Raw genomic sequence first — 24,758 nt, forward strand, 5'->3', positions numbered from 1 at the left:
ACATCAGAGCTATACCACTACAGCCTTGACCAACCAGCAGTCATAGTCAGCGGCATCAGAGCTATACCACTACAGCCTTGACCGACCAACAGACCAACCAGCAGTCATAGTCAGCGACATCAGAGCTATACCACTACAGCCTTGACCAACCAGCAGTCATAGTCAGCGACATCAGAGCTATACCACTACAGCCTTGACCAACCAGCAGTCATAGTCAGCGACATAAGAGCTATACCACTGCAGCCTTGACGAACCAGCAGTCATAGTCAGCAACATAAGAGCTATACCACTTCAGCCTTGACCAACCAACCAACCAGCAGTCATAGTCAGCGAAATAAGAGTTATACCACTGCAGCCTTGACCAACCAACCAGCAGTCATAGTCAGCAACATAAGAGCTATACCACTTCAGCCTTGACCAACCAACCAACCAGCAGTCATAGTCAGCGACATTAGAGCTATACCACTACAGCCTTGACCAACCAACAGACCAACCAGCAGTCATAGTCAGCAACATAAGAGCTATACCACTTCAGCCTTGACCAACCAACCAGCAGTCATAGTCAGTAACATAACAGCTATACCACTTCAGCCTTGACCAACCAACCAACCAGCAGTCATAGTCAGCGAAATAAGAGTTATACCACTGCAGCCTTGACCAACCAACCAACCAGCAGTCATAGTCAGCGACATTAGAGCTATACCACTACAGCCTTGACCAACCAACAGACCAACCAGCAGTCATTGTCGGCAACATAAGAGCTATACCACTGCAGCCTTGACCAACCAACCAGAAGTCACTGGTCAATAGTGAGAGTATCTAAATGTTAATTTCTAGGTGGTTCTCATCCCAGTTGCAAGTGGAATGGAATTTGTAGTGAAATCTTTAGCCACTAAATAAGCAAAGAATAATGTAGCCTGGTTCATGTGATAAGACAGAAACTAGTGTCATTTATTTAATTACATATTACTGGCATGAACCTATCTGAACACCATTGTGTTGCTGTTTCTCAAAGGATTATAAAAGATCTTTTATATCAATTTGCTTATACGACATTTTAACACCATCAATAGTCAGACTCATCTTAGATCTTTCAGATATGAGGGGCGATTGGGTAGCCTAGTGGTTAAAGTGTTCTCTCGTCACGCTGAAGACCCGGGTTTGATTCCCGACATGGGTGCAATGTGTAAAGCCCATTTCTGGTGTCCCCTGCCGTGATATTTCTGGAATATTGCTTAAAGCTGTGTAAAACCATACTCACTCAATTTCAGATACAAAGAAGTTAACAAGAAAGCAAAACATCACAATCAAAGAGTTTAATATCATATTCATTACCTGAGTAGACATGGTAGAAGATGATATTTCTGAAACCATCACACGGAATACAGTATTCTAAATATATATTCAGAATAACATAACTTGTATATAAAGTATAATGTAAATCACTCATCACTTTAATAACAAGACATCATCCCTTTACAACATTCTGATTGTAGAAGAATGTCACGCAGACCTCAATGGGGAGGTGTTCCTGTTGCCATGACCTGTCTGAGAACCATGGCTTCTGTCAGCCTTCAGATAGATCTTGGTAACAGGGAGTGGAGCTGTGTTCCAAAGGCAGGCAGTATGCTGCTGCCATGGTATTCATCCCATATGCTGCACACAACTCTGGTCACATTTATCTGCATATATTCCGGCCTAATACTGTACACACTTCACTAGGACAATCCACACATCTCCAGCTTCAGCCTGTGTTATAAGCTACTGTTGATGCACTTTGTAACAGCTTGTACAGTTGCCTCAGCAGAATCTAGGGCCCCAGAGAAGTTTCCTTTCTGAGCAAATGCATCCCCAGCGAGGATGACTAGAGGCTTGGTCTCCAGCACCACACAGCCTGGGGAACCTTCATACTGCTGGAATACCTGTAACATAGGGCCAAACCTGTAACATAGTATCACCTGTAACATAAGGTCACCAGTAACATAGGGTCACACCTGTATCTAGGGAACACCTGTAACTGGGGAACACCTGTAACTGGGGAACACCTGGAACAAGGTCACACCTTTAACTGGGGAACACCTGTAACATAGGGTCACACCTGTAACAGGGTCACACCTGTAACTGGGGAACACCTGTAACATAGGGTCACACCTGTCACTGCGGAACACCTGTAACTTGGGAACACCTGGAACAGGGTCACACCTTTAACTGGGGAACACCTGTAGCATAGGGTCACACCTGTCACTGGGGAACACCTGTAACTTGGGAACACCTGGAACAGGGTCACACCTTTAACTGGGGAACACCTTTAAATGGGGAACACCTGTAACATAGGGTCACACCTGTCACTGGGGAACACCTGTAACTTGGGAACACCTCGAACAGGGTCACACCTTTAACTGGGAACACCAGTAACATAGGGTCACACCTGTAACTGGGGAACACCTGGAACAGGGTCACACCTGTAACTGGGGAACACCTGTAACATAGGATCACACCTGTAACATAGGGTCACACCTGTAACATAGGGTCACACCTGTAACAGGGTCACACCTGTAACTGGGGAACACCTGTAACATAGGATCACACCTGTAACATAGGGTCACACCTGTAACATAGGGTCACACCTGTAACAGGGTCACACCTGTAACTGGGGAACACCTGTAACATAGGGTCACACCTGTAACTGGGGAACACCTGTAACTTGGGAACACCTGGAACAGGGTCACACCTTTAACTGGGGAACACCTGTAACATAGGGTCACACCTTTAACTGGGGAACACCTGTAACTGGGGAACACCTGGAACAGGGTCACACCTGTAACTGGGGAACACCTGTAACATAGGATCACACCTGTAACATAGGGTCACACCTGTAACATAGGGTCACACCTGTAACAGGGTCACACCTGTAACTGGGGAACACCTGTAACATAGGATCACACCTGTAACATAGGGTCACACCTGTAACATAGGGTCACACCTGTAACAGGGTCACACCTGTAACTGGGGAACACCTGTAACATAGGGTCACACCTGTAACTGGGGAACACCTGTAACTTGGGAACACCTGGAACAGGGTCACACCTTTAACTGGGGAACACCTGTAACATAGGGTCACACCTTTAACTGGGGAACACCTGTAACTTGGGAACACCTGGAACAGGGTCACACCTGTAACTGGGGAACACCTGTAACATAGGGTCACACCTGTAACACAGGGTCACACCTGTAACTGGGGAACACCTGTAACTGGGGAACACCTGGAACAAGGTCACACATGTAACTGGGGAACACCTGTAAGTGATGTAAATTAGTGCATCGTGAAGATGGGCATGAGGCATATGAACAAATGGGCAAATTTGGCTCCAATTTCGTACATTTCTCTCCAAATTTGACTCTTTTAATTTATTTTTCTACATTTTATATAATATATATATTACCCATTTCAAAATTGTTTTTCTTATACGTGATCAAAATACATTTCCTCCTTGTTCTAACCACGAAACTACGCGCTAAATAAATATCGTGGATATTATACACGCACCATTCTGATTCAGACACATTTAGTGTAACAAGACGGATGTTCTGATTGAACATTTTAGTCAGGCATCGTTTACCTCCCTTTATTGACTTGTTGACCAGTCACTTGTACACGCGGTTCGCACAGTTTCGAAGAAAGTAAACATGTTTCAACGCGATGGCAAATGGGTGTGCGTTAGTGTGCGTGAAATAATTCATATATTTTGTAACTCTACGATGAATAAGCTTTTAGAAAATACTACATGTAAGTTTCTGAAAAATATGTACACAGGAGAAAATTGCTGTAAAAACAGAACATTTTGCTCAATTTTTGCACATTTTTCTCCAAATTTGACTGTTTATTATTTTTCTTCTGACATTTTTTTCATGTCATACGATAACTAGTATGATGATCAATGACTCTACGTAATTTTGTTTCATTATTTTCACAAATAACACTTGTAGAGACATTTGTGTGCAAGAAATCCATGGTCCACTGACAGACCGTCACGCATACGAGTGACCCCTCTCAGGTGGACACGATTCCAGGTCCTTGAGTGTGTCGAAAAAGTGAATTACACAGTGGAAAAGCTATGTGGAAGTAATCATAACACGTTGGGTGAGAGGGGATCCAAGGTCAAAATTTATAATAAGGCCTCTCACGCTGGAGCTGACATTGGGAATAGGTAGCACAGATTGGTCACTACTTTGTGTGATCCTTATGTGTTTACATACACATCACTATGATATTGCTAAAACCATTTCTGGCTGTTGCATTCAACATCATTCACCCACTCGTTCATCAGTACTCTGGATCTTCACAGGTCGCTTACCTGTGAATACCTCCACTTGTGACTTTTAACGACCTCTGGCTCGGGTAGATCAGGTAGGATGTCACGCAGGTGCTGCATGATCAGGGGCTTCATAGCCTCCTTGTCTGTCTCCAAGTGCTGGAGGCTGAAGGGCACGCTGGTGTGGACTAGCACCGACGGGGGCACATCTGAGGCAGATCACACCAGTGTCAAAACAAACCTCCAAGCTATATCACTATGTTGTCATTCCAAAAGGGGAATCAGGTACAGTGCTATATTACCCATAGGAACAATCTCATTAAAATCATACAGAGATATATCATATGGGAGATAAAGATTTGATTGAGACTGTCCATTGGAGGATCAATAGAGGAGGAATAATGTCAGTAATTACATGTATTATTATACCGTAATTATAATTTTGGCTTTATGCTGATTGGCTGGTTTGTCCCAATTGTTGTACTGTTTGCAAAGAAGCTCATAGCAACGTGATGCCATACAAATACATTGTTGCAAATAACACAAGATAGTCATCCATTGTTCACGATCTCACACTTTTCCACATTTTCTCAGAAAATCGTCTTCCCAAGGCAAGGGAGATAACTGTGAAAGTCAAGCTTCCACCATTGCCGAACTAGGCTGAAATTTCTGTGCTTGATCATAGCGCCACCACTGGCCTTTATGAGTTATGTCTCTTCTATGTCCCTCCTATTGACCAATCAGATTCCATCTCTCACATCACTTGCATTTGTTTAAAAAAAAATGGCGGGGCTAAGGCAAGACAATCTGAACAAATGAACCGAAATCAGTAAGGCATTTATAAAATAGATGTCGATTTTGATTTTGATTGGACTATGCACAGACTTGTTAGTCAAGCCAAAATATACCTCCATAATTCCGGCCAAGGTTGGCAAGTGTGGAAACTGTACTTTTATAGTCAATTAACACCCTTGCCTGAGGAGATGCAGCAAATAGACTGTGGGCAATATGTTGATAAACTGACTCCAAACTCGGCATCACAGATTATCTTTTCCCCCCAAGACTTTGAAAATTAATTCATTCTAGACCGATGATCATAACTCCTTCTTGTTCATAATATTCTCAAATCGTCTGAGTACACACTGGTTTCCTTCTCACTGGGACCAGGCCAAGACACGATGCACTGGGTAAAAATAGTGACTGCACTAAACACTGAGCGTTTTGTCATGGGTGATGGGATGAACGTAGTGTATTCCAACCAGGTAAGTACAGATGATGCACAGTTGTAGGTTATTCTATAAATAGTTTACCACGCAATCCTCGTTTCCTGTTATCTATGGCCACAAATCGTATACAGGGACCATCAAAGAAGTACTTGGCATCCCACTGGAAGGGCAGCTGTGTTCCTGGTGGGTAGAAGAGACCCAGACAGAACCGTGAAGAGTACGACACCTTCTCCAGACACGCCCTCACACTGGACTGGCCAGCTGAAATAAATACAACATGCAGCTGTTCAGCTTTCAACAGCGAGTGACAGAATGAAGTTTTATGTGGGAACTTCGGTTTGCCCCCTTGGTTTTTCCCTCTCCCCAGGGCATGCTCTGTCTACCAAAACCTCATGAGCGTGTTTTCTCCAATACTTAGCAATATTCCAGCAATATCACGATGGGGGGACACCAGAAATGGGCTTCACACATTGTACCCATGTCGGGATTCAAACCCGGGTCTTCGGCGCGACGACAGAACGCTTTAACCACTAGCGTACCCCACTGCCCCCATAGTAAAACCACCTGCCCCCAATGCCAAATTTAGAAGACATGGGACCATTTCTGGGTTACACTTCCTTCCGTGGCTCACAGCTGAGAACGTATGACCTATGGAATAGGAATATGGTACCCCTAATCCTAGTCTCCCCTTATGAATAGTCAACTTCTTCCCCTGTATCTGCCACACTCTGACAACACTCCAGAAAAGGGTAAACCTAACCTCATAAATTGTATGAAAGAGTTGAGGGATGAAAACAGCAGAATTGTATGGTTTTAATTGCATGATGAGAAGGAATATACACTTTGTTACACCTGTGCATCTATACACTGGATAAGTGAGTTTGTTTTAATGCCGCTTTGAACAGTATGGAGCACATCAGCTCGATATTGGCGGAATTGTCTTAGACTTTGGGGAAACCAAAAATCATGGTAATGGTGCTGACCAACCTGGAAACAATCCAGGGATTACAAAAATAATAATTAGGGATTCAAACCCATTATCATAGGTTTCTGACACACCTAAGGGATGCAACTCTGCACAGTTAATCGTGGCTCCTTGAACAACTTGGCCACCAGAGTTCCCTACATTGGATCAACAGCCCACAGATAAAATTATAAGAAAACAGATGTCAAACTCTCAACAAACATTTCCTGTAAGTAGTCACTTACCTATACTTCGCTGTATGGCCCCTTTGAGCTGGAGAATCTGGGGTACTGGCATGGTCAGTATAACAGCATCAAACTCCTGACTGGTGCCTGCCTGAGTTGTCACCTGGACCGCTTGACAATCTCCTGACTTGAAGTCCACCTGAGATATGTGGTGCTCATACTTGGCCTCAGCCCCTTGTACACAAAAACATCAGTCTTATCCACTGGGTACGACCCCTAAATACATGTGTGTTTCTGGCTAAGTGACTGACCCTAATCCCTGGCCCTTCTTTGGGATTTTTCTCAATAATACTATCACTATAGATCCTCCAGTCACTGTCTTCATTTGAAAGCTGGCTTTGTCTGCCATACACCAAATTACGGTTGACGAAAGAAATAAGGTTTAAAAACCCCTCTCATAAACCCCCTACACCATATTTTGAAGGGCTGAAATTGGAAACACATATAATTTTGTTGGCCAAAATGTATAGAACGGTTTATTGAAAGTAATATTAATTCTGGCTGCTTTAAAATGATTTATGTCCTTTTTTCCTGTATGTGCTGTGAACCTGGCAACATATCCAGATTAAAATGCATCAAGTTTTCAATGTAAGTGACACTCATTCTTCACTGGCATTGATTTCATAGTACTGTAGCTTAATAGCTGTAATACATATTCATTTGATGAGCTGGGGTAAGAGGAGATGGCAATGTCACTGTTGACCTTCCAGTGCCTCATGGTTAGCTTGGGTTGTACAAGGACATAAATTACCTGATTTAGCGAGGTAGTGTTTGACGAGAGATCCGCTTCCTGCTGGCGTCACATAATGCCGGCAGTCGACGGAGTTGTCTCCCTCTAACACGCCCTTGAAGGGTTTAACTACTCCAGCAGACTCCAGCTCATCAAACAGACTGCAACAGAGAGGACGATGGTTATTTGTTGTCATTTGTACACTCTTCAGCAATGAAGACTGATATTACAATGCTGCAATTGGACATTGAGGAAAATTGACAGTTTTCATTTATTTCATTTATTCTGGTGCATTTGCCCTATGTTTCAAATAATTACAGCTCATTTTATTATTTCTGCTTCACCGATTCTTCAGATTCTTGATTATATATTAAGGTGTCTTTTTTTATTTTTTCTGTTTGCAGATTCAGCTGAAATGAGCTGCAATCACAAAAAAAAAAAATGTAGTATATAATCCTTTTTTAGAGAAAAATGTATCTGTAAATCAACAAAACAAAAGTAGTCCATGTGAATCAACCTTTGTCTCTTGGTCTTGTATTGTGGTGTCAAGGTGAAGTACTGAGCTCCCAAGTCGACAGTACAAGTGTCATCTCCTGGCTTTCGCGATGTTGACATGCGACCTCCTGTAAAAATGATTGTCAATAATAAACAATGAGGTGAGGTGAAATTGGGTTTAACGTCGCGTCCAAGATTATTGCACTTATATAGCGACGTGCATGGATGTGTATGTGTGTGTGTGGCTGCTTGTACTAGTCTAGACTGATGCCGATTTATAGTGCTAGCACACTGAGATACCATGCCGCAGTTTAACATGAATACCCCACTCAGACACAGTATACTGACTACGAGCCGACCAGCCCTTTAATGCTGTGCGCCAGACAGGGTAACAACAAGTACCATCTTTTAACGTCTTTTGGTATGATGCAGCCGTGGATCGAACCTGGGACCTTCCACTCTCCGGGCGGACGCTCTACCACTAGACCACGGAGGCGGTCTAATAAACAATGACATCGCTGAATAACCCCACAAAAGATTTCCACCCACTCAAAAATGTTTAACTCTTGTCCAAAGAGCATGATGAAATTTGAAGAGATGAAACATGATAAGAGTATATTTGGCTCCATAGATGAACCATGAGGTGAGGTGAGGTGAGGTGATGTGAGGTGAGGTGATGTGAGGTGAGGTGAGGTGAGGTGAGGTGAGGTGAGGTGAGGTGAGGTGAGACAATTCTGTATTGCCCAGAATTCTCTTACATCAGAGCATCACGAAACATAATACAAGAAAAAAACTGGAATAAAAGAGGTCTGGGATCATTTCCATTTAACTTTTGGAGTGAGATATCTTTGCCCAGATGGGAAATCAGAAAAACAAGGGTTTAAGATGTTAGAACTAAGGTAATGTTCCACAAACTCAGCCAGCCTTTTGGAGGCATGTTCATATTTTGAGTTAAAACATGGCCACAAGTCTGCTCATCCCAAAAGTTGAAAAAAACATTGAATGAACATGTATACATATAACATTTAGCATGTAGGCTAGTTCAGGTGGTTGGATTTACATTATTGTGTGTGTAGCGGCCATAAAATTTCCGAGTCCGGTAATGGGATTCGAACCACGGACCTTCTGATCCGAGGTCGGACGCCTTGTCCACATGACCAAAGAGGTTAACCCTGTCAGCAAGCTGACAAGGTAAGGATGTCATCTGTGGGATGACTCCACGCCCTGCTACACACTCCCTCGTCAATGGAAGGCATGTCCTGGGCTGCATAGTTGGGTAGTGAGGCTTACTTTGCTCAAATTTAATATGAACGTGCTCTGCCCAACGTTGGGTGCCAATGTAACGGCCATCAAATTTCCGAGTCCCGTGATGGGATTCGAACCACAGACCTTCTGATCCGAGGTCGTACGCCTTGTCGACATGAACATAGAGGTTAACCCTGTCAGCAAGCTGACAAAGTAAGGATGTCATCTGTGGGATGACTCCACACCCTGCCACATGTGTATCCCTGTATTACATAGGTAATCAAACAGCCATATTGGCTCGGGCCCCAAAACTGATTTTTGTGTGTTTCTGTTGTCCTAAACCTTTTCACTTGGTTTTGGCCTCAGCAAAATAGTTATTAGATAGACAAAAGTATGAGGAGATCCTACAGAACAGAAATCAATTTAAAACCAGATTCCAAAATTAGAGCCACAAAGCTCTGCAGGTCACCTGAGTTTTTTTCTTTTCTGATCAGAAAGGTCATACAAATAGAAAAGGAGCATAATTAAAAGAAGTCTTTACACAACAGACATTGTCGTGTGCGCTTATTAGTGCGGGGCGGTTATTACGTCGAATATGGTAATACGTGACTAACTGGCTATACAGAGAGCATGAATAGCATATTCATCAGGACTGTCATGGCACTATATTGGCTGCCACAAGGACACATGTAAAGATGAAAAGATTGTGTCAATTAAATCTCACAGTAACTAGCAACATGTTATTGGGCATACATTAGACTAATATCTGGTCTCTGGAATGAATATATTTTAAAGAAAAAAACAACAGTTGTTAAATTATAGTTATGAAATTTTCATTTTCAGATGATAGTATGACACAGTAGTAATTTAGACTTGCCAAACATTACAGACTTGCACGGGCTGTATTGGATATATTTATTTCAGGGTCTGTTTAATCAGAGATATGGTCTCTGGTTTAATAGATTAGGCATAACTCACACTTACTGGATATCAAATTTCAAAACAATCTGCACATAAATGATTGAGTAATAGGCAAGAATTACAATTTTAATATCGCTGTCCAGATCGATGTTTAAATCAGATCTGATAAAGTTTACCATGGACACGCTTCAAACAATAGATTACCAGGTGAACCATAATCCATGACAGTTCTGCAACTGTTGGTTTATAACTATATTTGATCACCTGATTAGGTATGGTAAAATCAGTTTCAAACATGCATGTCCCTTGTGATAAATGATTGCAGGACTCAATGCCCAGGTGTACTGTCAACGAGTTTATTCACGGAGTGTGGGTGCAATATAAGAGTGAATATTCTCCTACCCTATTTTTTTTATCCCAGTGATGAAATTCTCTCGTGTCAGGATGATTCTCCCTAGGGAATTTGAACCCATACCAGTGTGTTTAATCCTATCCTATACTATACTCTAGAGTAAAACTTCTCCTGGGATAATATTTAGGTAGGATAGAATCCTTGCTTACACAAGCACCTGCCAGTAACGACATTCGATCACGTTTACCTATTACATCACATCATATTCCTACGTTCTGGATAATGATCATAATTATCATGTCTTGTTCATTAGGGAGGAACCGTGCTGCTGCTAACCTGCCCCATGAGACTTGTCCCACAATGTGATCGTCGCGTCCTCAGGTAGTTCCTGACGCAACGCAGCCGCGGTTGCCGCTCCTGTGATGCCTGTGCCTGCAACCAACACCCGCGCCATGGTGTGTCGGAGCATCGATTTGATCGAGGTCAAATTCCTTATCTCCCTGAAACAGTCTCACGTGTGATCGTGACAGAGAGAGCAAAACTCAAACAAAGCAAGGGAGGTAACTCTAAATTACTATTTCTCCCTACTACACAAGAGAGCTTCGATGGTCGCCGGATCTAGGAGTGATACCCGAAAGATCTTACCCGAAAGAACCCAGAGCTTTGGGTCTTAAATGTGACATTAGTTTTAAAACAGATTGCTCGAAACATTGTACATTATTCGTGAAAAATATGATTTAATATATTCACGAATTCGATTCTAGATCTCTCTGGGTAATATGTACACTCTTTTCGGGAAAAAGGAAAACATGCGAAGGCGAACCCCCACTTGCACAGAAAACCAAGAACAACCACTGACCACTTAGACAGAACAAGCTGCTACGATGATATGTCAATGAGCCACCACTCACCTGCTGAAGCTTAGGTCTCTGTAATGTATTGAAGCGCTTGTAAAATGCAACATTGAGCAATGCAATCCGGAAGAAAAACTTAGAAAAAAACAGCTCCACCTCATTTAGCTCCCGTGCACAAGATGACCTTGCAATGGGAACATTTTAAACATAGGTGCGATTCATAATCATTTCGTAAAAATGTTTATTATCTTATGATTTTTATAATGGTAATCATCCCAGAAAAATGTTCAGACCAATATCTATACTCACACGCTAAAGAAACGCAAGTGGTTTTAAGCAAATAGGTAACAACACGGAGCCATAAATTGATACGATTTTTAGCATGTAGTGAAGCCTGATGGTGTTATCAATATTTTTGGTTGTATTTTTGAAGCCCCGAGTAAAAACGCAACATAAAAGACGAATCGCCAAAACGCACCATTTCAATGAATATGTGGGTATCATGCACCCTTTTCTCGCGAAACTGTAGTTGGTATAGACTGTGGCCCATTTTTGGACCTACCACTCCTTGGTCAACAATGCCACGCCTAACTCAAATTCAGAGAAACCAGGCTATCGGACGTTTTGAAGCTGGAGAGTCTGTCCAAGATGCTGCCCGTCATTTCAACGTTAACATAACCACAATTTACCGTCTCCTGCATCGATACAATGCTACACAGACCACAGATGACCTTCCACGGAGCGGTCGTCCTAGGGTCACCACACCTCGACAAGATCGGCAGATTACCCGTCAACACCAGCGACATCCGTTCCTAACTGCAAGTGAAAGTTCTTGACAGACCATAGGAACATAATCGACACATTAGCCGGGACACTGTGTTCCGACGTCTCCGTTCCAACAACCTCAGATGTCGCCGACCAGCACGTTGTCCTGTTCTCCAACCACGGCATCGACAAGCACGACTTCAGTGGGCAAAGGGGCGTCATCGTGAGTGGAGGCGTGTCATCTTCTCTGATGAAAGAAAGTCGCTTTTGTGTCTCCCATGCAGACGGAAGAGTCCGAGTTTGGCGGCGTCGAGATGATCGTTTCGCTGACAGAAACATTGTGGAAAGGGATCCATGGGGTGGACCTAGCGTCATGATATGGGCAGGGATTGGACTTAATGCGAGACTTGGACCCATGTGCTTTCTGAATGTTGGTCAAGGTCGGGGACACGGCGTCACTGCTCAGCGATATATCGACCGAGTGATCAGACCCCATGTTGTTCCATTTTTTGCACAACATCAACAACACATTTTCCAGCAGGACAACGCTCGTCCCCACGTTGCCAGAGCTACCATGGCCTTTCTGCAACAACACACCATCCGTGTTCTACCGTGGCCAGCCCTCAGCCCTGATCTGAACCCCATCGAACACTTGTGGGATGAGGTTCAAAGGCGTTTGCACAATGTGCGCCAAGTCCGTACAACTGCCGATGAACTACGCACAGCTGCTCTGGATGTGTGCAGGAGGATCTCTAGGGCCTTCACAAATCGTCTGATCCACTCAATGTACAGGAGATGTGTGGCAGTGATCAATGGTAATGGTGGTCACACCAGGTATTGACTGACAGTTTGGGTATTGACCCAAATTGGCCCTATTAGTATATCTTGTCTTTACTGCTGAAAATAAATAACATGTTTACTGCATACTCGACTTGCGTTTCTTTTGCGCGTGAGGATATATTTTAGTGACCGAAAATATTTGCCCTCATTTTAGTGAAACGAGAAGAGTCGTAAACTGTTCTCTTCTTATGGATTTCTCATATTGCTTGAGTAAACGACCAGTTCCGCTGAGAATTTATTCCAACCAGTAAATGAGTATAAAAACTTCTCTGGTAAAATTGGTTCCTGGCCACACTGCTAAACGAACATAAATAAAAGCATGATCTGATAATTTGTGACCTTCGGATCTGTACAATTCGCGCATTCCATAACATCAGCATGGGTGTAAGGTGACGAATCTATAAAGACGTGCTACATGAAATCCACGTGCATTGCGTTACACTCCACACGCAGTTCCCTGTTCAAAGGAAATGGATTTTTCCGTTGAATTTGGAACGCTTACTGTCCAAATTCGACAAAACATATTTTAATGTTTGATTAGCAGTAGATGTGACAGCTCAGTATAGAGCCCCAGTGTTATCTACGACACGATTTTTGTTAGGCACCTTATCTGTCAGTGCCCACGTCATTTCCAGGACATGGATTTGGGTCAGGATTTGAATTCTGTTTGAAGTTTGTTTTTTGTTTGTTGTTCAACACCGCAATCACCAATTTTCCAGCGATTAGACGGCGGCTTCAAAGCAATCGAATCTGGAGTAACGTCATGAATATCGATCTAGGCACATTTGGATACGATGACATGCATCAACTAAGTCGGAAGGCCAGACCACTCGATTCCGTTAGTCGCGCCTCTTACGACAAGTACATGGAGATCTTGTTACGACGTAAATTGTAAAAACGCGGTTAATTACACTTTACGTCGTAACAGATATCCTGAGAGTATTATCGTTGTACCTTAATGGCGAGGATCGTTGCTCATGCTGTCAACCACAGGTTCAGACAATCATTTACTGATGTAGCTTTAATATTGATGACTACAGCAGTGTGCAACACCAGCCACATTATGGTAAATATATGAGGAGTGGTTTTTGTTTCTTTGGGTGTTTACAACATCGCACTCAGCAATGTTCCAGCTATATAACGGCGCCCTGTACGTACTCGAGTCCGGATCAAACAAACCAGTGATTTATATTTATATGAACAACTTTCCACGATGTCGGGATAGGATGCCATTCAATCAACCAGGTTACCGAGCCTGACTACCAGATCCATTAAGTAGTTGTCTCTACAGCTAAACACGGTAGCGAGCACTAAGATCTGATTTCAATGAGATTAATCCACTTAGTCGCCTTTTACGACAAGCCTAGGTCGCCGGGGATTCGAACTAGGAATCCTCACGGCGAAAAGACAAAAGCTTCAAATATACAACATTCTTCTCATGATAGAGATTATGTCATAATTAAGAAATAAACGACGAGTGGGAGTATTTTATCGTACAATAAAACTCTGCAGGGAGCATAAGCCATGAGGCTCGAAGCATTCTGCTATTAAGGCCTGCTATCTACAAAGCTATTTGTCTTGTCACCTGCGACGAGCCGAACTATAGCCAGGAATCTATGTATAGCATGGCCTCGGATCTCACTGACCGAGATATAGCGGCCAAGGCCATTCCACCCAATATCTACGTTACTCCATTGTCATGGGGCCGCCTCCGTGGTCCAGTGGTAGAGCGTCCGCCCGGAGAGCGGAAGGTCAGGGGTTCGGTCCCCGACCGCGTCATACTAAAAGACGTTAAAAAATGGTACTTGTTGTTACCCTGTCTGGCGCTCGGCATTAAGGGGCTAAAACAAGCAGTGGTTGGCTCGGAGTCAAGTGCGGCATTGTATATCAGTGTGCTAGGACTACAAATCGGCATCAGTCCGGACTCGCATACACATGCATGCACATTGCTATATATTTGCAATAATCTGGAACGCAATGTTAAACTCTATCTCACCTCACCATCGTCATGGTTGCAGTGTCATCCTCAAGGGAGAACAATGCCAACACTTATACTACGGTGGTCATGTAGCAATATTGAAAACGACCTGATCTGATATCGTTTGATAGACAATTTCCATTTCGCTCCAGCCTATGATGTCTACATTGCACGACTTTTGAGGTACAATCGAGCATGCCCTTTCTATGAAGATTTCAAAGAACGTCATACAACTCTTGCTGAGAGGTTGTTTGATAAAGGTTACAACATTCAAGACCTCACTAAAGCTGTGAAAGTCTTATGGCAGACATGTGGAGCGCATTTCCAACTTTGAGGTATCAGTGACAAAAATGAAGTGCGATGCAATTCCCTATTTTGATTTCCACCATAGGTACGTTCCTCTGCATGCGTTGTGACGAGTGTCACGGATAGGGCAGGATCCGCTCACCATTTTGTGAATAACCGGTATCATATTACTATTTGACAGCGATGTATAAACACATACACATGCTATGGTCTGAATCGTACAATCGACTCTGCTTTTAGCAGAGATTTCCTGTGAATATGGAATGTGTTATGTCACTTTTATTTACAGTAAAACCGACTATGTTTGCCGTATAAAGCGACTATACTTGTAAGAGGCGGCTAACGGTATTGGGTGGTCAGGCTCGCTGACTTGGTTTATGTGTCTCATCGTATCCCTATGGCGTGGACCGATGCTCATGATATCAATCACTGGATTATCTGGTCCAGACTCTATTATTTACAGACTACTGTCATTTACTGGAATATTGGTGTGTGCGACGTTAAACAACAAACAAAAAACTCCCTGTTGCTGTGGCAACGTCTGTTTCGGGATCCAGATCAACTGATCTACCTATTTAAAGAAAACAGGACCCTTCACCCACGATTATCCTGTGTGTCAAATCTTCATTGCATTAAGATATATTAATATATATATACAGTTATAGGATGGAAATGTAATACATTAGATAATGAAGGATGTCTTTTTCTACCTATGAGTTGCCTGCTTTTGCACTGAGGCCATGCTCATACCACATTTTTATTTGTGCATCAGCATTAAAATATAGACTTTTCATGAAGAATGAATTACATAGAGTTGATGGTAGTTTCGAATCCCAAATGCTCCGCGATTCGCTGTACAGAGTTGCGTCACTTGGGCACGCCAGAAACCTATGATTGGGGTTCGAATCCTGGTTCGCCTCGATTATGTTTCTAGGTTTGTCAGCACCATACCCGTGCTTGTGGGTTTCACCGAAGTGGTAAACGTCTGAGACCTGCATCACGTCGGGCTTACCTCCCACATTAAGCTAACACGCCGTGATATAACTTGAATACTGTTAAAAGCGGCGTTAAACCCAACTCACTCACACGAATCCCTAATTCGCCCTTATTTTGATTCAAAGTTACAGCGATAAAACGTCCATTTTAGGCTTTCGTCCCACACGCCATGATATAACTGATGCTTTAAACCTCACTCACTCACTCACTCACTCACACACTCATCTGCGATGACGGCCTCTTCATCAGTTCCAATAAGTAAAGTTAAACCCCAATAGATAATGTTTGCTTCATACGTTTCACAAATAAAACCATGCACCTAGTATTTGTGTAACCAAACCCAGTTCTAATCAACCACTCGAACAACTCCACCTCTTGCACTGAGATATAGGTGAGGCCATGTGACACATTCCCATTAATTTATCAGTAAAAACCAGGTATCTGGACATATGTATTAAACGGACAGACACGTTCAAAGGTTATTCTCCAAAGACATTCATTGGAGAAACATGTTAAGGGTTGTCCTCGTCCTGTGTTTGGGGTACTCCTTTGCTGTGCCTATTGGGCAGGTATGCGGGGGCATCTACTTTTTATCTGCATTACTATTTTAGTACTTTTCGGCGTATTTTATTATACAGGCAGTGATGTGCTTTATTGTCAATAGAAACCATAAAATGTGTTTACGATGGTAACTTGGTTCGCTCATCTGATAGCATATGGTTCCTTGCAACCGATGTTTGTTTTGAGAGGGGACTTCAGGGATCGGTAGGTCATAATTGTTGACTTGGTTGATTGTGTGACTTCGTACCCTGGCAGAGTGGGACGTTTCTCTTAATGCAGTGTTTATTCAAAAACATGCACAATATCATTCATGAATTCAAGGATTGTTTAATTGTATTTTGCTGTTTGTTAAGGAATTATGATTTAGAGTTGTGAAAATACTATGACGATAATACGTTTGGAATCAGAGTTACTACAATCGTTTTGTGGAACGAGCAAGGAACGTGTACGCTAATTTAACTCACGAAAATGTTATTAATATGTCGGAGTTATATTTTAAAGTTTTTCAAAGAAAAAACACGTACGTATATCTTATTTGTATCCCGCTATAATTATGTTTATCTTTTTACCACCAGGCCCCAGTATTCGATCGTAAGTATGAGTAATAAACAACACAATGAACAAATATCATTTATACATCTTTTGCATAATTTACTGGCAAAAATAAATGTATGTATTCTTTCAAAATCAATTCAAAAGCCGTAATGCCTTCACAATAACTTAAACGGCGAATAATAACTAAAATTAATGAAAGAGGAAAAATATGGAACATATGAAACACATACCTTTATTCCTCATGATGATCAAGTTTTATCTGAATATTGTGATATTGTTTATATTTTCTTATAGCGGCATATCCTGAGGAAAACCCTGGTGAGTTATGATTAAACATTAAACGATATGATTTAACACGGTAATGTAATTTAACACCTACATGTAGGTGATATATGTACCACTTATTGATTGTTTGGATATCACCAAAGTGGTGTATGTCTGAGAAGTTCGGCCGTTCCTCACACGCTGTGATAAAACGGAAATACTGTACAAAGCGGCCCTCAAATACACACACTCACTTTCATTATCCAGGATAATCAGTTGTGTTTTTGACTCACACCCGTTCTTTAGGCAAGGGAAGATACATGAACTGAATAAAGTCAATGTTGTGGTAACATGTGCACAATCATCCATAGGTCTGAGCACGAGATCCCATGTATATGGTAAACCTTATATCTTCCCCCACACAGGTCTCTTTGAGGGTGACATCATTCTTCATCCGGGTCAAAACCCTAAGGTAACCATTCATCTGTTCTTTACTGTATCACTGTCAAATTAGTTGAATAAAACAGTTTTCAATTAAATGACTCATTATTTGAACAAGAAATTCTCACAGCTTAAAGTAAATCATCCCCAAACTGAATTCAACATATTTTTCCTTTGAAGAACCGAAATGCTCAAAGGAACAGGAATTATAGATGGCCGAACGGCGTCATCCCCTACGTCATAGACACCAACCATTTCAGTGAGTACTGTTTGCAGTATACCAAAGCTGTAGCATGACGAGTTAGAACGTCAGCTTAAAATTGAGAACTTTGAATGAAAATTTGTTTAACTTATAAAATCTGTTATTTGACCTTTTTTTTATTTTCTATGTCTGTATTCAACTAAATTTAGACAATATTTAAAAAAAATGGATTTTACTATCATGGACATCTTTACTACACAGATTTTGTAACTTTTTGAAACGCTTTTTCGATTTCTTAGTGAAATGGATTATTGGAGGTTTTTAGAAAGTGTTTCACTTGGCCATGTCTATACTGTGTATCTAGGCGCCTCTGAGCAGAAGACCATCCATCAGGCCATAACCAACCTACAGGAAAAGACAAAGGTCAATGGTAAAGCCTGCCTCACGTTCAAACCCCGCACCAACGAGGCCGCCTACATCAGATACCAAGGAGGAAGCGGGTATGTTCATGCTGTTAGTTTATGTACGTTCTAAGTCATCAACAAGGATCACACCCTTTGCTCCCCAGAATACAGTGGCCATAGATTTCTTCACTGATCTTGAAGACTTGAATTTCTTTTTTGAACTGGAATGGTGCCATTCAATGGATTGACGTTAGTGGTTAACCCATGTTTCATCACCTGTTATCTCTTTTGAATTTGGCGAAATCCTCCTCAATTAGCTCTAATTTTTCTCTGGCAATGTTGTTTTTTCCCGCCTTAAGATACAAATTCAGAAACTTTGGCACCCAAAAAGCAGATATCTTATTCATCTGTAAATGTTAATGAATAATAGTTTCAATGGATCCATGGATTAGACCTGTGTCTTCCTTAAATTCAGCAATGATAATACCTCTATCTGACAGTATAAGTTTTTTTAATTTCCTTGATTGAATCTTGATTGAAGACAAAGGACGTCCAGACCTAGGGTCATCATCAAGGCTTGTTCTCCCAACCTTAAACAAAGCTGCCCAATATTTAACAGTAGAATAATAGCTAGGGCATATATCCCCATACACTTGTGATATGCGGTCATGAATTTCTTGGGGAGTACTATTCTTTTAAGTCAAAGACTTGATGACTGCTCAGTACCCGTTCCTTTTCATTTCTGTGTCCATTTGAACCCCTATCACGTTCAACAGGCTGTCACTAATATACAAACGGGTCAAAAGACCAAATGCACTTGCAATGAACTACCCAAACAATGTACTACATTGACTAGTTCACTTTCTTATGGTCCACAGTTGAAAGTTAGTCGGGCTAAGAACGTGCTAATGATATAACCTATCCTCTCTCAGTCAGTGTGAAACAAAATGAAACAACAGAGTCTTTCAATCTCATTGATGAGGCCGAAACAGACGTTCCCACACCGACTGAGAGTTTTTTGTTTGTTGTTTAACGGCGCACTTGTCAATATTACAGCTATATGAGAGCGGTCTGTAAATAATCGAATCTTGACCAGACAATCAAGTGATTGACATCCTGAGCATCGATCCACTTTAATTGGGATACGATGAACTACATGAAGTCAGCGAGCCTGACCACCCGATCCCGTTAGTCGCCTCTTACGACAAGCAAAGTCGCCTTTTACGGCAAGCATGGGTTGCCGAAGACCTATTCTACTCCGGATCTTCACGGGTCCCAACTGAGAGAGGATAGGTGATATCAGACATCTTTCCTTAAGGGAAAAGGCAAAAAACACAAACCCAAACCCCCCAAAACAAACAAACCAAAAACACCCCAAAAAACAATCAAGCGTGCCGGGAAACACGTGCCGGGTTGATGACAACCAGTAAAGCTCGAACTGAACAGGCTTTCACTGGTCCTTGAAACTCAGCAAGTGTATGAACAGCCAAATCGTAATCGTCGTAAATACCTGTACTATACTAAAAGTCTGAAGCTTTTACGACATGCATCAAGTTGTCTACAGTGACACGTCAGAAGTTAGTGATTATGAATTATAACGCCAGAGAATAATCAGTGTCCACCATCTGCCTAAAAAGATTCTTTTGGCGTAAAATGCAAAAGGAAAATAGCGACGAAAGGTATGAATGGACGAAAGTTATGAACGGAACACTGTAAATCAGTGATGACACCAGTAGTTCACGAAAAGGGTAAGTGTGTCTTGCTCTACCGGTAGCACCAGCCACACATTTGCATGAAAAAGTAAATGGCAGTACTCTACCGTACGCCGGCGGCCTGTGAAACGAGTCTTGACAGACAATCCAGTGACACGATAGCACAGTTACTGAGTTTGTTGAAACTAGAAACGATACGTTAATTTTGAATTACTGTTAAAAATGGCATTAAATTCACGCACCCTATGCTGGTATTAGCTCCATCTCTGTTGTGTTGTTGCAAAGATATGATCGTTGTTGTAGGTGTCACACACCAGTTGGCTATCACCACACTGTGTCCGGTGTCACCCTTGGAGTTGGGTGTGGCAGAATCGGCACCATCATGCACGAGACAATGCACGCCCTGGGCTTCTGGCACGAGCAGAGCCGTCCCGATAGAGACAACTACGTCACCATTGACTTTAGCAACATCCAGAGAGGTATATCATGAGTGAACAGAAATTAAAAAATGCAGTTATTGTCTTAAAGTTATTTTTTAGTAAGTAACCCCCGAAAAGTGAGCTGAGTTATCAACAATAATTCACTCGATCTGAAAGTTCAGCTTATCATAAAGTAACATATTTCTCTACGATAATGGTTTCCGGTCTCTTGTTTCAATGACGGTGATGTTGCAGGGCACGAACGCAACTTCGACAAGTACACCACCACACAGGTTGACACTCTTGGACTCCAGTACGACTACGAGTCCGTCATGCACTACAACGCCTACAGCTTCGCCGTCGACCGTAGGAAGCCAACCATTATTGTCAAGCAGAAGGGAGCAGTCATTGGACAGAGAACTCACCTGAGTCCTTTTGACATCAAGGAGATCCAGATGTACTATGGTTGTTTGGCTTCCCAGGGCTCCCTCAACACGCCAGCTCGTAAGTCAACTAAAAACTTCAGCATAAAGGATAGTTATTCCTATAAATGTAAATCACGTTAAACTGAGGAGCGCTACTTGTAGTTGTGTTACTTATTTATGTATTTCCACCATACAAAAATGAAATGATTATTCGATGGTGATGTATTTGATACGGGTATTATAGGCGATATTCCATGTATCATATCATTGAGCATATGGGACTCGAGGTAACATGAACATGACGTCTTTAGGAACACGGGGGTCGCAATTTCACAGTACACGGTAATGAGCAGAGTGAAGCAGGTATTAGTTAAACTTTCTTGTGTTATTTCTACCTCTTAGAAACGGTAACAGCGTTAACTGAAAATTCTTTATTTTGATAATTGCTTTGTTGATTGTTGACATTGTACTGTAGAAATAAACATTACCAACTTTTCATTGTGGTCAAATAAAATGTGTTTCAGCTGCAACTCTGTCACCTGTCCAAGGTAAGTAACGTTAACATCTTCATCTTTAAACACTTTTATTCAGGGATAAGGTCGTGATAGTGCCTTTTGTTCATGTGCTTCTTAGTTTTGTACTGTAAAAAAATCACATTATAAATCCCAACAATAAACATCAAGCAGATTGTATGAAAAAAGACATTTGTCTCAGCACATATCCCTGAACCCTTTTCTCTGTTTGTAATTAGCTGCTGAAACCTGTACCTTCCAATCCGATTTCTGCACATGGAGCAACGTTGGAGGAGACACCATGGACTGGCTCCGTCACAGGGGCCAAACCCCCAGTATAGGGACTGGTCCCACCTCCGACCACTCGGGATCATCAACAGGTCAGTCTGTGACTACTACTACTACTACTACTACTACTACTACTACTACTACTACTACTACTACTACTATCCATTCAGGTCTTTCTTAAATACCTTAAAATAATGATGTGTTTCAATGACAAGGTTTACTGAGGAATACGCTAATAATAATATTAATATAATAATAATGATAATGTTAATAATAATAATATTAATAATATGTTTTTAATATTAGGTATATCAATAAAAGAGTGACCTTCCATCCAAGCATTTCTTAAATACTTAAAACACACACACTTTATTTCATGTTTTTATTTTGTAAATAGCAGTAATGTTTAAATTTTGCCTTGAAAAGGTTACTACGCCTACCTTGAAGCATCAGGACACACCAGACAGAAGGGATACCTGCTGTCTCGCCTCTTGCCCGCGGGACACTACTGTTTTAGCATGTACTACTACATGAGCGGCCAAGATGAAGGTAGCCTTAAAGTCGAGGCTGTTTCGTCAGGCAACACAAGGAAAGTTATTCATACCATTACTGGTAACCAGGGCAACACGTGGCATCAGTACCTCGTTAACATCAATCTGAACGGAGCCAACTTTCACGTAAGAATTCATTATTGAAATAAAAATACAGATGCAGTTCCGGTACAGTTGATCATTTATCATCCGAACTGAGACCATTGCTCAATATCTTTATCGGTTTTATTTTTTCCAAGTTTATTGACAGTTTGCCGTAAGATATGTATTTGTTTTAAATTGCCTATAGTTTCTCAGAAAAAAATCCACATCAGATTGACATTCTGTATAATGAATTTTTGTTGTATCTTCAGCTCGAAATCGAAGGTGACGTCGGAAATAACTACAGAAGCGACATTGCCATCGATGACATCACAATCCATAGCGGTGACTGTTCAACTCTTCCCGCTGCCGGTTAGAGGGCCGTGGAAGCAGGATTCATCGACATCTAAAATATAGCAACAACATCAAGCCAATAAACATATCGAACTTTTGATACGGAGTTGTCATTGGTTATTAAGTTAGAACAATGATCTGTCTTCAAATATAAACCATAGCCATCGGTTCATAAAAGAGTAACGACATGGGTGGCCGAGTCGTTTTGGTGCCGCATTTTGCCGACACGTGAAGATCTGGGGTAGGATAGGTCTTCAGCAACCGATGCTTGCCGTAAAAGGCGAGTCTGCTCGTCGTAAGTGGCGACTAACGGGATCAGGTGGTAAGGCTTGCTGACTTGGTTGATGATACATGCCGTGTATCCCGATTGCGTGGATCTATTCTCATGATGTCAATCTCTAGATTGTCTGGTCCAGACTCGATTATTCATAGATCGCCGTCATATAGCTGGAATATTGGCGAGTGCGGCGTTAAACAACAGACAAATAAAAAATCCATTATCTGTCCTCTCCCTCTAATTCCGCCCTCCCATGTCAAACGAGGTATTCGTCCTTTTTTCCAGCCCTGTATTTCTCAAGCCCTTATTTTCTCTCTTTTGGGAACAAATGCAGAGCCAAGGTTGGTCATTAATCACCAGCTTTCACCATGTTGGCAAGCTCAGAGCTGAACTTCAAACATCACAATCTCTGCTCAGATCCGAGGAAAATTCCTGTAACTGGAGGATTTAATATACTCTTCAATAAAAAAAAGAAACGTAAAGCCAGAATTGTGTGTAGAAAAATACATATATACGAGGAAACGCACAAGGTATTGAGACAAAATGTTGTGGAGAGAACACATGGTGATTGTAGTCATCTTAGTTATCGGTAAATGTCCAAGGTAAAGGTCAGCTACCGACAATAACGCAATTGGCCCCCGTTGACATCTCCTGTCCATGGAAGAGACGAGTATGCGAATCACATCGTTGGGAATGGTAGCCCTCTCAACCAGCAACGCAAATCCAAACTGCTGCAACGTCTGAGGTTGTGGTTGACGTCGGCGAAGCCGTCTATTCAAAATTATCCCACAGGTGCTCTATCGGGTTGAAATCTGGGGATCTGGAGGGCCAGGGGAGAACATCAACGTTGTTGTTGTGTAGACAGGCTCTTATGATCCGTGCTGTATGCGATCGAGCGTTGTCCTGCTGGAATACACCGTTGCCGTTGGCTGCAATTGGGATGACGTGTGGTAGGAGAATTTCGTTAATGTATCGTTGGTCGTAAGATTGCCCTGAATATGGACCAAACATGTAATGATGTAATGCAATGATGAGAGACAGCCGCCCACATCATAACACTACCCCAACCAAACCTGTCCACTTGTACGCAGTTTCCGACGTAACGTTCTCGCCGACGTCTGTAGACCTGTGCTTTTCCATCTCCTCCACGGAGAAGAAATCTTGATTCGTCGCTGAACCAGACATCTCTCCATCGCAGTTGAGGCCATACCCTGTGTTGACGACACCAATGTAGTCGTTGTTGACGATGTTGTCTACTCAATATGACGCGTCGAACAGGACGTTTTGCTCGTAAACCTGCTGCTCTTAAACGGTTTCGTACGGTCTGGTCGGAGATTCTGCGCAGTCCGGGTATTTAGGATGCGGTTGAAGTGACTGTGGTCGTTCTTTCACGTAGGTGGCGCAGTCGGATGTAACGATCTTGGGCGGGGATCGTCATCCCGACCTTGGCCGATCACGTGTTGACCCATGCTGTTTAAACCA

The 24,758-nt window shown here is 42.2% G+C and overlaps 2 protein-coding genes across 2 annotated transcripts; one reads left to right on the top strand and one right to left on the bottom strand.

Annotated features, from left to right (window-relative positions):
- Window positions 1-1,218: 1,218 nt before the first annotated feature.
- On the bottom strand, window positions 1,219-11,033 carry LOC139469329 (renalase-like). Its single transcript, XM_071251469.1, has 7 exons — window positions 10,828-11,033; window positions 7,996-8,101; window positions 7,500-7,639; window positions 6,749-6,922; window positions 5,624-5,800; window positions 4,356-4,522; window positions 1,219-1,922 (listed from the first exon to the last, which is right to left on the bottom strand). Exons 1-7 carry the CDS (start codon window positions 10,958-10,960, stop codon window positions 1,755-1,757), a joined length of 1,065 nt encoding a protein of 354 aa, XP_071107570.1. The 5' UTR covers window positions 10,961-11,033; the 3' UTR covers window positions 1,219-1,754.
- Window positions 11,034-16,680: 5,647 nt separating this feature from the next.
- Window positions 16,681-23,097, top strand: LOC139469330 (astacin-like). Its single transcript, XM_071251470.1, has 12 exons — window positions 16,681-16,799; window positions 17,367-17,382; window positions 17,641-17,664; window positions 18,036-18,082; window positions 18,232-18,310; window positions 18,618-18,753; window positions 20,673-20,848; window positions 21,044-21,292; window positions 21,738-21,761; window positions 21,965-22,105; window positions 22,440-22,690; window positions 22,918-23,097. Exons 1-12 carry the CDS (start codon window positions 16,740-16,742, stop codon window positions 23,020-23,022), a joined length of 1,308 nt encoding a protein of 435 aa, XP_071107571.1. The 5' UTR covers window positions 16,681-16,739; the 3' UTR covers window positions 23,023-23,097.
- Window positions 23,098-24,758: the final 1,661 nt, after the last annotated feature.

The sequence above is a fragment of the Haliotis cracherodii genome, unplaced genomic scaffold (genome assembly GCF_022045235.1).
Source record: "Haliotis cracherodii isolate W230 unplaced genomic scaffold, xgHalCrac1.p SCAF_2, whole genome shotgun sequence".
In the NCBI taxonomy this organism is placed as follows: Eukaryota; Metazoa; Mollusca; class Gastropoda; order Lepetellida; family Haliotidae; genus Haliotis; species Haliotis cracherodii.

Excerpts from the sequence above, each read along its gene's own strand:
- LOC139469329 (XM_071251469.1), bottom strand. The coding sequence starts at position 10,960 with ATGCTCCGACACACCATGGCGCGGGTGTTGGTTGCAGGCACAGGCATC. Across the intron at positions 8,102-10,827 it reads GGACAAGTCTCATGGGGCAG|GAGGTCGCATGTCAACATCG; the intron begins GTTAGCAGCAGC and ends TCATTTTTACAG. Across the intron at positions 6,923-7,499 it reads ACACTACCTCGCTAAATCAG|GGGCTGAGGCCAAGTATGAG; the intron begins GTAATTTATGTC and ends TTTGTGTACAAG.
- LOC139469330 (XM_071251470.1), top strand. The coding sequence starts at position 16,740 with ATGTTAAGGGTTGTCCTCGTCCTGTGTTTGGGGTACTCCTTTGCTGTG. Across the intron at positions 18,311-18,617 it reads CATAGACACCAACCATTTCA|GCGCCTCTGAGCAGAAGACC; the intron begins GTGAGTACTGTT and ends CTGTGTATCTAG. Across the intron at positions 21,293-21,737 it reads CTCCCTCAACACGCCAGCTC|CTGCAACTCTGTCACCTGTC; the intron begins GTAAGTCAACTA and ends AATGTGTTTCAG.